Consider the following 14,374-nt stretch of genomic DNA (forward strand, 5'->3'; position numbering starts at 1 on the left):
TTTCCAAAAATCAATTGAAATTTATGATCTTTTTGTGGGGTTTTTAATAAATTACACTAGAAGAATAACTTAACATTTTGATACAGTTAATATGATTTTATTTTTGAGGATTGCTTATTTTAGATTTTTATTTTAAATCAGTTCTAAGTAGAATCGACCAGTAATTTGCAAATTTCCTTAATAAACCCCATCCCTCTCTATTAACACAATATAGATTTAGTTTTGTATTCAAACTACATGCTTTAGCCATTCACAAATAAAGCAAAACATTGTATCTCTATATCTGGAATAATTCACAAATTACATCCCAAGTTGACATAATTATTTTACTACTGAAAGAGTCAACGTAAATTTTACCTCCTCCTTGGACTGTTCCATGATTACCTGAAGTAGAAGCTATTTGTCCCCTTCCATCCTAAAGCACCTTGTACCATCATCTCTGCCATTTACCACATTGTATTAGGAATTCATCTCATCTCACATCTCAAACAGGAAATCAAGCATGAAAACAGCAAGCATCATACTTGGAATCTAGTAGATACTCAATGAATCTTATTTCTCATACTGAATCTTCTTTCCTAACAGACTGAGAATTCCCTGAGAAACAAATTAGTAACTGACATGGTGACCTACAAATATTTGTTGAATGACTTCTTTGGCATTTTGGCAAATGATAAGTATCCTTATTTCTACAGAAATATGACAGGAAGTTGCATTATGTAAATCAATATAGAGCATCATTGTCTTTTCCAAATCCATTTTATGTGTGTTTTGTCTTTTTTCTTGTAGTTCAGTTTAAAAGCTAGTGACAAAATTTAAAGGATTATGTGAAATTATCTTGAAGATACAGAGAGATCCTGGTTCTTTTTCAAACCTGATATAATTATAGTTGACACTTGAACAACATGGGTTTGAATTTCCTGGGTCTACTTATATGCAGATATTTTCAGAAAATATAAACTAGAGTCTGTGTTTATTGAATAAATAAAGTGAGGTTGAATCCTTGGACACGGAACCGCGGATGCAGAGGGCCAACTATAAAGTTACACTCAGATTTTTGACTGTGGGGAGGGGGCGAGGGGAGATTTGCACCCCTAATCCCTGAGTTGTTCAAGGGGCAACCGTTTATTTTTCAATTCTCTATCGGTAAATTATGTTTATTACCTAACATTTTCATTTAAAAAAATCAGTTCCAAAAGGCATATTTTAGGTAAATACCTTTGATTATTGCATTAACATCTACAATACATGACACGGACAGTTTATAACATGACCAGTATTATCCGATTATCCATCCCTAAATACATTGCTTTAGTAAAACTACTTTACCTCTTTGATTATATATATACATCTTTTTAATCTGCATGGCCTATCAAGATTAACATCCAAAAATATTCATTTTCTTTTTCTACATCAAGTTAGTATAAATTCAAATATACAACAACGATCTTAGCTAGACTCTGTCATTAATAAGCAATGAAGTCATTAATTCTGTTGCTTAGTACACATAAATGGATTCTTTTCTCCTGGTCCTGAAATTTGCATCCTGATGAAAAATTTAACTTAAGAAAGAATCCACAGACATATTTTAACATGTAATAACCATTAGTCTATGAGAATATTTAGAATCTATCTCACTGTGTGGACAAATATATTGTCTCTTAATAATGCCACGATTTAAACTGAACTTTTTTTAAATATTATTTTATTTTATTTTAAGAAGGCCATTTTAAAACCAGGAACACAGAACACAGGCTATTAAAATCAGTTAGGAGCTCTGCCAAGGGAATGCTTGGTAGTATGCAATGGGGAAGAATAAGAGTGTATGTTCAATAAATGTCTACCGAAGGAATGACAAGAAAAAAAAAAAAGCTTTAAAGGAAAAAAATCCAAAGAATGCAGCAATTTCAATGAAGATAAATGGATGGGAGAGGCATTTATGGGAAAATCATGCTGACAGATGGGAGCTGTACTTGACTACCATATGCAGGTTTTGGCTGCCAATATGTAACCTGTCATGTATGTGACTATAAGAAAATATTTAGGTAAAATTATATAAATCAAATAATAATTTTAATATATATGCATATAAATATAATATGAAGTCACTTGATGATACGGCAGAACCTACAGAATTTTAAACTTTGAGCTAGAGTCACATGGTGCATAAAAGTAGAGGTTCCGACATTCCACTGCTGCATAGTTAGGAGTCAGAGAAGTGTGTACTTGGAAATTGTACAACCACTTGAACTCCTACTAGACTGGCCCACATTGTAAAAAGGATAAGCAAAATCAGTCTGCTGAGGATAAGGAAACAAGTGAAATCCAAAATAATTGATGGACTAACAGTTTAAAGTGAGCAGTAATTTTGATCCTGAATATTGTATATAGATATTTGTACTTTTTTAAAATGAGAGAACAAATGTCAGTGAAAACTTTGTCTTTCTCATTTGCATGTTTTTATCACATCTTATATGTTTTTAGGTGCCATAAGAAAACAAAGCAAAACAAAAATTTGAAATGACTCTGATCTTTCTGGAATGTTCTAAACTTTTTGATATAGCCAAAAGAACACCAAAAAAACTTCCCCCTTTGCTGGTAGGATATAGAAGTTTGTAAAATCATAACTACATTGTAACATTGTTATGATTATATAATTTTTAATTATCAAAACTCCTCTCAACCTCATATTATTTAAGAACCCAAAAGCACAGAGAAATTGATTTTGTTACATTGCAGATGCACAGCTGAAATAGTCCCCTTTATCTGTACCAGGCGTCAGAACAACAAATATCTTAAAGAGCCAGGCAGATGATACAAGCCAAGTTTCAGTAACTGGCATGATTAAAATGGAATCAAACTGAAATGTGTGCATACCCTGCCCCAGAACACAGACAATTTATTTTAAATACTTGTGCTCACCCAACATATGCACAGCTCTATCCTTTTTTTTTTTTTTTTTTTTTTTTTGCGGTATGCGGGCCTCTCACTGTTGTGGCCTTTCCCGTTGCGGAGGACAGGTTCCAGATGCACAGGCTCAGTGGCCATGGCTCACGGGGCTAGCCATTCCGCGGCATGTGGGATCTTCCCGGACCGGGGCACGAACCCATGTCCCCTCGTGTCCCCTGCATCGACAGGCGGACTCTCAACCACTGCGCCACCAGGGAAGCCCAGCACAGCTCTATCTTTTAATGCATTAAACGCTTTAAATAGAATCTCATGCTCTCTACATTTACTTCAATTCCCTTTCTTTTCATCCTAAGCATAAGCATAATTACCTAATGGGGCTAGAAGTAGAATCTGGGTCCCTTGCCATCACAGTACCAATGATTGTACCCACTTCAATATCTTCATGAACCTCAAACAGATAGGAGGATCTGCTGAAAACAGGTGGTTCGTCCACATCTTCAATAGAGATTTTCACAATTGCCGTATCTTTAAATGGTCCTAGGTAATAAAAACGTGGATCCACATGGGTATTTTCTGCTTCAACCTTCAGAGTGTAAAGCCTTCGGCTCTCATAGTCAAGTGGCTGTATTAAAAATAATTAAGTAAATAAATCATCAAATTAGATTGAGGGAAATTGAATTATATGTTCCTTCCAAGTTACAGTATGATTTTTAAAGCCTAGTTGTCAAGTTGTTTATAAACTGTAAATAATTAAAATTAATAAAAATATATAATCTTTACACATCAGGTAGAATTCAATTTTTACTTCTTATATACTTAAAATGTAGTACTTCAGAACAAGGAAAATGAGATTTTAAATCTTAGAAAAATTGAAAAGGATATTAAGACCTGTCTCATATAGTGGAAACTCATTACAAAACATGGCCTGGTGGATTGTGTATGTGTTTGTGTGTACGTATGTGTGCTGAGCTGTTGGCTACTGCTAAGTTTTTCTAAGTAAAAAATTCAGTAATCTTTTAAAATATATGTTGTGATACATCCATTCCATTCAACAGGCTCATGGCACTACATAAACTTGATGAAATTTTGAAGACTAATACAAAACTTTTCAGCAGTTATATGAAACATTGAAAATAAGAAAAACCTTGGGTAAAGAAAAAAATTTTGATAGCTAATTGGTAATTAGGTTACATTACGAAACAAAAAGGAACTTAAATATTCAGTAGGTCACTCCTTTGCTTGTCATTGTCTGTTTAAAAGTGGTTGTGTACCTTGAACTTCGCAATAGACTCTGAGGAGAGTTCCGTGATTAAGTGACGGTTACTTTATGCAAATAGAGTGTTCAGGACATTTCATTAGGACATACATTTTACTGGGCCTTATTTTTTCTTATAAGGATGGTACTGAATGTACAATAAAAAACTAGTTACCTTTAAATCATATCACTGAGTATATGTTAGCAGAAAAGTTTAATTTATGTAGCAGAAGGGAAAATGTGAACAATGAAATTATTTTCCAATCCATGCTGTCTCTTTTTATTAGCAACTCTAATTATTGCTTCATACATCTGGATAGATGGCATGTTACTTTTTATGCCTCCAACTGTGATGATATATTACTATTATTAGTTATTAACTATTTTTTAAGGAAACGATGTTAATAAGGGGATTTTATTAACGTGGCTCAGAAATACAATCACATGTATATTAACTTGCCTTTTAAATTTTGTAAAATGTCAGGTTTCATGTTTTAATTAACAAAAACATTTGGTCAAAACATTCAAGGAGATCTTTGGCTTTATGTCTCTCATACTTATGCTTTTTTTTTTTTTTTTTTTTTTTTTTTTTGCGGTACTCGGGCCTCTCACTCTTGTGGCCTCTCCCGTTGTGGAGCACAGGCTCCGGACGCGTGCAGGCTCAGCGGCCATGGCTCCCGGGCCCAGCCGCTCCGCGGCATGTGGGATCTTCCCAGACCGGGGCACGAACCCGTGTCCGCTGCATTGGCAGGCGGACTCTCAACCACTGTGCCACCACGGAAGCCCTACTTATGCATTTACATTGGAACATGGTAGGGATATTTCTTAATGGACAGAGCATGAGTGGATAATACATATCGAAATCCCTACTTCCTAAACAGTCAGATGATTATTTCTATTGATGTTCTGCACCTTTTTCACAGTGATGATGCCTTCCTGTGTGTCCTTCTCAGTTCTGATGTCAAACATATCAATCCCATCACCATCAATAATTCGGTATTCTACTTCAGCATTTTTCCCAGTATCAGCATCAGTTGCTTTTACACTTCCAATGGATGTGCCAACTGGGGAGGATTCAAGAACTCGAAGATGGATGGTGTCTGTAAAGATTACAGAAAAGAAGAGAGAGAGAAAGAGATTTCTCCATAGAGTATTCTAAGGTAAAATGTGTATGAGAGAATATTATAAATCTTAAACTCTACATTAGATGTTGACTAATAAGTTGAATACACACAACATGGATAATACAAAGTCTAGGAACAGAAAAAGTGGAAATCTGGGGGATTTGGTCTGTGCCTATTATAAATAGTGAGACCCAATCTCTAATTGTATCAAGAGTTCTGTTTTTAAAAATGAGCATGTTGTCTGTTTTTGCATTTGCACAAGTAACTAGATATCAGCTTTGAGTGCACATATGTACCTGTGTGTGTTTATACAGTCACAACAAATCACAGAATATACTGTGAATATTTATATATTGCAGTGAACATATTTGAAAATTGTTTTTCTTTTGTTGTTTTTAGTTATTTACTACTCAGTTTATTTCAGCTGCAGGGCAGAACATTACAAAATTCCATGAAATCAGCCATAGTGGGGAAGAATCCCACTTCTATTTGTGACAGGAGACACAAAGGATACTCTGTGGGAGAAATACAAAGATGCCCTTCACAGTGTCAGTGTAAAAACACTAAATTCTGACCAATTCCCTTACATTTCAGAGCAAAACAAGAATTTATCTAAGCCCCTGGTACACCTACTCATGCTTCAGCATGAACAACCTCTCCTGCTAATGAGATTTATATTTTAGTACCTGATCATAAACTACATGCTACTGACAGATTAATCGACCTGAGGGACACTTCTGGTTAGAGCACCTTCTTGCTCATAAACCTTAAGTAATTCTCCTTAATATACATAATAAAGTCCAGACCTCTTAGCTAGTCATGCTCTTGCCTGACTATATCTTTCCTAATGTGTCTTTCTGTTAGCCACTTCCAGGAAAGATCTGCACCAAACTGGACTTTTCAAAACATTCTTGTCAAAAATTAATTTCCTATATCTCTATAGTTCACATACTATTTCCCTCACATAAAATTCTTCCCCCCTCCACGAACCTCAAATAACCATAACACAATTTATCAAATCTGAGAAAATGGGTCTATTATGTGCTGAGTGTTTAGGGGGCTATGGCCCTCAAAATTCCTATGTTGAACCCCTAACCTCCATTCACTACCTCAAAATATGATTGTACTAGAAGATAACGTCTTTAGAGAGGTAATTAAGGGTAAATGAGAACATTAGGGTGAGCCCTAATCTAACATGACTAGTGTCCTAATTTGGACACAGACAGGCACAGAGGAAAGCCCATGTGAAGACAGGGAGAAGATGGCCATCTACACGCCAATGAGAGGCCTCAGAAGAAACCACCTTGATCTTGGGCTTCCAGCATCCAGAACTGTGAGAAAAAAAATGTCTATTGTTTAAACCATACAGTATGTGGTACTTTGTTATGGCAACCCTAACAAACTAATACAGGCATCTATATCTGCTCAGTTTGAAAAGTCCTTTTCTAGGAGACATCATTAAGACTCAGTTTCTACCACATTCTGGTTAGTCCCTTAATGCGTACTTTTTAATTCTTTTTGTACATTTTCTCTCTCCATTAATCTCTGGTAACACATTGTTGAATGCAGCTCTCAATTCATTCCTTAGCTACTGTCTTGTTGGCTTTCTTTGCCTTTGCTATTTCTTCTGCTAGAAACAGCCGTTCCTAGATATTCAGATGGCTCATTCACTTTCTTCCTGCAGGTGATCGCTCAACTCTGACCCCTCAGAAGCTTTCACCAATAACCTTACTGAAAACAACTTTATTGAGAAGACCACTCCCAATAACTCTTCATATCCCTTGTCACCGTTAGATTATATTATTTACTTGTTTATTTGTGTGTACCATATTATTTACTTGTTTATTTGTATGTACCATGAGGATGTTGTATTGATACATGACCGGGAAGACTTTGTATTTTTTCACCTTTATATTCCCGTTGTATTTCTTTGAATGTAGCAGCCTCTACTTACTTATTCTTTTTTTTTTTTTTTTTTTTTGCGGTACGCTGGCCTCCCACTGCCGTGGCCTCTCCCACCATGGAGCACAGGCTCCGGATGCGCAGGCCTAGCGGCCACGGCCCACAGACCCAGCCGCTCCGCGGCATGTGGGATCCCCCCAGACCGGGGCACGAACCCGCGTCCCCTGCATCGGCAGGCGGACCCCCAACCACTGCGCCACCAAGGAAGCCCCATACTTATTCTCTCTCTTTTTTTTTTTTTTTTGCGGTACACGGGCCTCTCACTGCTGTGGCCTCTCCTGTTGCGGAGCACAGGCTCTGGACGCGCAGGCTCCGGACGTGCAGGCTCAGCGGCCATGGCTCACTGGTCCAGCCGTTCCGCGGCATGTGGGATCTTCCCGGACCGGGACACGAACCCTTTTCCCCGTGCATCGGCAGGTGGACTCGCAACCACTGCATCACCAGGGAAGCCCCATACTTATTCTTATATTGGATAACTGAGAAGCTTCCTAACTAGTCTACCAGGTGCAATTCTTGGCCAAATCCAATCAAATCTCAGCTACTCTCAGTACACACTGCATATTATCCCTTCGAAAACAATAATTTAATCAATAATGATTCAGAACTTCAAAACCATTTGATAGCTCTCTTTGTACTTAAAACATACAGAGGCTGGCCCTCCACAGATTGGCTCCTTTTTATTGTCATTCTCTCCCTTAATTAATAGTCTCCATAACACTCCTTTAGGTTTAGGTCTCCTTTAGGTTTTTAAAATATGCTTTTCTTCTTCAATTTAATACACTTTTCTCCCTCATGAAAGATTTTCTACACAATGCGTTGCCTGGCAACCTCTAGCTCTTTCTTTTGATATACATTTATTTTCACTATGCTTCTACCTCAGAACATCATCAACTCTAGCCTACTTACTTCAACAACTTTCTTTTAAAAATTAAATGTTAGAGAAGTAGCATCTCAATGAATTGACTTATTACACTGGAGCCGAAGTAGCCTTTCTAAAAGACAGAAATGATTTAACTTCTCTACTGAAAGCACTTTTTATTGATGTTAGGATAAATTCTTAATTTCTTCATTTGGTTTATAATGTCTTATAAAATCCGGGTTTAAAAAAAAAATCTTTAGTACCATGCTTATCTATTCTCAAACCTAGAGTATATGTGGAATACAGCCAAAAATAAGTTTTTTCAATAAATGATCAGTCAACCAGACTAGAAACATTATAAATACATGGAATACTTAACAAAATAAATGCAAATAATATGGATGTTTCAACTGACATTTATATATATAAAACCTGTATACACCATCTAGAGAATATAGATTCTTTTCAAGCAGGCATGAAACATTGAACCCAATTTGATCAAGTATTAAGTTATTAGACAAATTTGAATACATTTTAATAAATCAGTATCTACTAAATTCTCTGACCAGGATATAATTAAGATAAAGGTTAAAACAAAAAAGATAATCCCCCAAATACTCATATTCTTGAAAATTTAGAAGAATTAAGAAAAACTTCTACGTAACTGATGGTTCAAATAAAATACAAATTGGGAGACAAAAAAAATTGAAAAAGAAATTAAAAGGAACTCAAATATGTGGTGAAGAGAAAATGATTCTACTTAAAGAAAGTAACTTACAGCTTTATGTGCAAAGTCTTCTGGAGAAAAGAAAAATGAGGACTGTTTTCCAACTCATTATGTGAGATCAGTACTGTATGCCCTTGATACCAAAACCAGACAAGAAAAGTCCAGTGGTTATATAGTGTGGGTTAAAACTCAAGCTGTACCATACCTGACTGTATAATATTTAGCAAGTTCATTTTAAATTTTTAATTCATAATCTCCTATATAGTATAAAGTTTAGTATGTGAGAAACACTATTCTAATCACTTTACTATTGACAAAATCCAGACTTTGTTTTAATTTCACCAGCTATTCCATTAAAGTCTTTTCAGAGATCCTACTTTGTATTTAGTTGTGATGCCTATTTATTTTCCTCCAATCTGTGAGAGTTCTTCAGTATTTCTGTGCTTCCTATGACCTTGACACCTTTAAAGAATACTGGTAAGTTATTTTATAAATAATCTTTAAAATTAGGTCTGTCCCATATTTTCTCATGATTAGATCGAGGTCATGCATTTCTTTTTTTTTGTCAAGGATATCATAAGAGTGATCTGTTTTCAGTGTAGCATTGGATGCAAATATGTCTTATGACTGTTGATATTAACCTTGATCTCTTGGTTAAGAAGGTGTTTCTGCCAGTCTTTTTCATTTGTTAAGTAAATATTTTTTCTTTATAATTAGTATATATTTTGGGAAATATACTTCAAGATTATGCAAATATCCTATTTTTCCTCAAAAGTCTGCTCATTAATTTTATAATCAATCAATGATCTTCCTTGCAATAATTAATGGTGCAATTATTCTAATGCACCATTAATGGTGATCTTCTATTTTCTTTCTAATGGTGCTTCTAATGGTGATCTTCTATTTTCTTCATTATTTCCACATATATTAATTGGAATTCTTCTGTAAGGAAAAGCTGCCCTTTCTCCCTTACTTATTTATTTATATCAGTAAGGACATTTATTTTATTCTATGTGTTATAATCTAATAATATGGCTATTTATTATTTTGTGCAAGTTCTTACAGGTTTGGTCATTGGGTGATCTTCTAGGTTGGCTCTGGTGTCTTTTCAACATGCCTCCATTATTTATTTACTTTTTTTTGGGGGGGGAAGTACTTCCTTAATTCCCAGCATCACAAAATGTTGTGGGTTCATCTTATATTTTCCCTGCCCAAGCCCTGAAATCAACCATGTCTCCAAGTTGAACCCTGACTTCTTTTAGTGAAGAAAGAACCATGATTTTTTTAATATAGTGTAGTATTCAAAATTTTAGTAAATGGAGCAACTCTTCTTTCATAACATGCAATTATGTCAAAAAAGGCAAAAGGAAGCTATTTGTATTTGAAATGTAAGTCTAATTATGTTTTTGATATAAAAATTTAAATAACAGTAAGTTATTGCCTGTTAACATATTAATTGATCTTTGTTTTAGAAATAAAATATCTGTAAACTTCAAAGGAATTTAGAGTGTTATGATTTAAAATATTAGTATTTAAGGCTTTTCAGCATAAGAGAAAACCCTGTAGTATAATAGAATAAAAATATTTAAATAGAAACACTGTAATATTAGAACTGAATACACAAATCTTTATTTATAAATTCATACTTGTAAAGTAGTTGCACATTTTTGTTTTAATCACAGTCACTGAAAAAGGCCTAGAATTCCATTCCACTAGAAAAAAACAAAACTCTAATGGCCAAACACTGGTCACTAATACAGTGTTTTTCTATAATATAAACAAATTCTTCTTGGAGATTTACTGTCTGAGGAATAGAAAGGAAAGTGAAATTAGAATTCCTTGAGATAGAAGTTAAATGAGGTATCAGACATTATTGGGATCATAGAAAAGTACAAAGAACCCAATCAACTTGCTTCTACTGTACAGCATTTTGAAAATTTGATCCTTGATAAGAAAATAATTATTTAGTTGATTAAAACATATAAAATCAGATTAGGTTTCTGGAAATGTAACTTAATTCAGTTGAAATTTTTAGCTGAAAAACAATACTATCTCTGTGTATCACAGAGATAGAGATACACATTTGAAAGTGTTAAAAAAGTATAAGCTCCAAATTGAATGGAAAATGAGAGCCTAGAGAAGTAAGTAGAAAACTGAAGCTCACTTTTGGTCTGAAGATATTTGCCATTTTCAAAAAATTGATCCTTATTTTTATGGCCTCTTGAAGCAAGAAGAATACATATCAAACTCCAAGCTATCTGCAGGGTAGTTACACAACAGCAAATAGTCTCCACAATAAGTGTTTTGCATTCAGTGGAAGGGTGATCTAGACACAAGCCACCCTTTATGACATTTTGCATTCATTGTGTGGGTTTGGATGACCCGGAAGAACTCTATTTTTACAGATATAAGCAACTTTAGCCACTCGGGGAGAAAGATGACACTGTGGCCTCCACAACACAAGGGGTGAAGGCTCACAAGGCAGGCTACAATTATTTGGCCAAAAAGTTCATTCATGTTTTTCCCTAAGATCTTACAGAAAAACCCGAATGAAATTTTTGGCCAATCCAATACTTCATGGAGAATCTATGTGGACAAGAAAACCACTGAGATTATGATACTGGGAGGACCCTTCCTCACTACCTCTCCTCATACCTTTCTCCCTCAAGTGCCTTTTCCAAGAGTGAGAGACATTAATAGCCCTGGAAAGATGTATTACATAGCTCAATGAAAATACAGTTGTAAATACTTGGCTCATAAAAACACAAAGGAAGAAAAATGATGGAGTCAGGTGCCATAAGATATAGAACAACATGCCAAATGCCTGTTGGAGTATACACACACATATACATACATACAGATGTATGCATATAAGCTAGTAGAAAATTTAGTCAAGGATGTAAATGGAAAAGAGTTTACAGTAGAATAAACAAGAAAGACAAGTAAACATAGAGAAATATACTGGATCTTAATCAAGCAATGCAAATTAAATTAAGGACATGATGTGGTATCATTTTACACCTACTAAACTAACAAAAATAAAGTCTGACAAAACCAACTGTAAAAAGTATGTGGTCTAAGAGGAACTATTATGCAGAGCTGATTGGTGTTAAATTTGACACAATGATTTTGGGAAATTTTCATTTCCTGGGTTACTATGACAAAGTACAAAAATCTAGGTGGCTTTAAACAGTAGAAATTTATTGTCTTACAGTTTTGAAGGCTAGAAGTCTGAAATCTATGTATCTGGCAGGGCCATTCTCTCCTTGACAGCTCTAGAGAAGATCCTTCTTTCCCTTCTATAGGTTCTAGTGTTTGCCAGCAATCCTTGGTATTCCTTGACTTGTAGATGCATCATTCCAGTTATATGGTCATCTTTTTCCCTGTATGTTCACATTGTACTCCCTTAGTGTGTGTCTCTCTGTGTATCCAAATTGCCCCCTTTTTTAAGGATATCAGTCATATTGGAAAAGGGTCCCAACCCTAATGATCTCCTTTTAACTTGATCACCTCTAAAGACCGTATTTCCACATAAGGTCACATTCTGAAATACTGTGGGTTAGGACTTAAAAGCATATTTTGGGAGGACTCAATTCAACCCATAACAGGATTATATGTTGTTAAATATTAGCATAAATAAAATCCAGCAATGTGCATGAGGAAAATAGCTGCAGAAATGCCATTGTTTGTAAAGTTAAACACGGAATTATTGTTTGTAAAGTTAAAAAAAAAAAAAAAAAGAGGAAGGGAACCAAATGTCAAACAGCATGAGAATAGGTAAATAAATTTTTACATTATCACACATCCCAACATAATCCAAAATTGAAAACTATGAGCTATAGTTACATCAGAAAAAATGTGGATGAATCTTAGTTGCATCATATTAAGTGGAAAAAGACAAATTTCAGAAAATTATATATGGTGTGATACTATTTTTATAAACCATAAACAAGAACTCAACAATATTTTGTTTAGAAAAACATAAATACTATGTATATATATTTATATATGTGAATAATCTCTCTTGAACATGTACACATATGAGCACAAAATTCAAGGATCATGCATGTGAATGCAAAATATTTTTAAAGTCCTTGTAATGCGTTAAAGTGGTACAACTTATATTCTCTTGTTGTTATTACATACTGCATGAAAATGTAAAACAAACAAGCAAACCGATATACATCATAAATAATTGTCAAATTAAGCATCACTTAAAAGTGTTGTTAGTGTTCATGGTACTTGATGGAAGTAAACATCTTCTATTTAAAATTCAACTTCAGGAAGAACCCTCTAAGATGGCAGTGTGGGAAGATGCTGAGTTAGCATCTCCCCACAAGTAGGGCACCTGCCACCTGCTGGTGGGGGACCCTGAAGCCCAAGGAGACAGGAGAAAACACCAAGTGAACTGGTAAGACATGGGGGACTGAGGGGGGAGGAGAAGTGGAGGTCAGACAGGATCAATGCCCCTGAGACCAGGGACATCAAGAGAGGCAGGTGGGAGGGGCCCTCTGGGAGGAGTGGGAGAGGAGCAGAGGGCATTTACCCTGCCCACTCAAGCCCAGGAAGCCTGTTGGGCTCCCATGTAAGGGCCCCTGTCCTCTGAGACAAGGGGTGGGGGGCACACCTGGGCCCCTTCTGTTCCTTGAGACTAAGCTCCACCTCCCACAGCCCCCAAGGCCTTTCCTAGCTTGTGGGTCCTAAGCATAGGCCCTGCCCACTGCCCAAACCTCGCCCTTGCTTAGGACCCACTCTCCACAGCCAAAGCCTCCCCCTCACTTTTTTTTTTCTTTTGCCTCCTCTTCTTTTTTACTATTGTGGTACTGTTGTACCCTCCAGTTGTTTCATCTATATTTTTATTTTCATATTCTTTCTAACATATCTGTTAGTTTCCTAGTCTAATTTTATTTTTTACTTTGTTATTGTTCTCTTTTTTTTTTTTTTATTGCCACCCCACATTGCTTGCAGGATTTTGGTTCATGAGCCAGGGGTCAGGCCAAAGCTCCTGCAGTGGGAGCTCTGAGTCTGAAACACTGAACTAACAGAGAACCTCAGACCACAGGGAATATTCATTGAAGTGAGGTCTCACGGTGGTCCTCATCTCAGTACCATGACCAAGCTCTACCCAACAGCCAACAAACTCCAGTGTTGGAAGCCTCAGACCAAACAACAAGTAAGACAGGAACACATCCCACTCATAAAAAAAGAAAAAAAATCACATGGCAAAAAAGTATGTCACAGATGAAGAAGCAAGGTAAAACCTACAAGACTAAATAAATGAAGAGGAAATAGGCAATCTACTTGAAAAAGAATTCAGAGTAATGATAGTAAAGATGATGGGGAATCTCGGAAATAGAATGGAGGCATGGATTGAGAAAATACAACAAATGTCTAACAAAGATCAAGAAGAAATAAACAACAAACAGAGATGAACAACACAATAATTGAAATGAAAAATACACTAGAAGGAATCAATAAAAGAATAACTGAGGCAGAAGAACGAATAAGTGAGCTGGAAGACAAAATGATGGAAATAA

At 35.6% G+C, this 14,374-nt stretch overlaps 1 protein-coding gene across 3 annotated transcripts in view; it reads right to left on the reverse strand.

The window, feature by feature from the left end:
• CDH10 (cadherin 10) overlaps positions 1 to 14,374 on the reverse strand; it is a 192,945-nt gene that overhangs the window by 20,642 nt on the left and 157,929 nt on the right. For all 3 annotated transcript variants that reach the window (XM_030856467.2, XM_030856466.2, XM_070045129.1), the window contains 2 exons: positions 5,078 to 5,265; positions 3,279 to 3,532 (listed from right to left, as the gene is read on the reverse strand). In XM_030856467.2, the coding sequence (XP_030712327.1) occupies positions 3,279 to 3,532; positions 5,078 to 5,265 (442 nt within the window). The remainder of the gene's footprint in view (positions 1 to 3,278; positions 3,533 to 5,077; positions 5,266 to 14,374) is intronic.

This window comes from Globicephala melas, chromosome 3, assembly GCF_963455315.2.
Source record: "Globicephala melas chromosome 3, mGloMel1.2, whole genome shotgun sequence".
NCBI lineage: Eukaryota > Metazoa > Chordata > Mammalia > Artiodactyla > Delphinidae > Globicephala > Globicephala melas.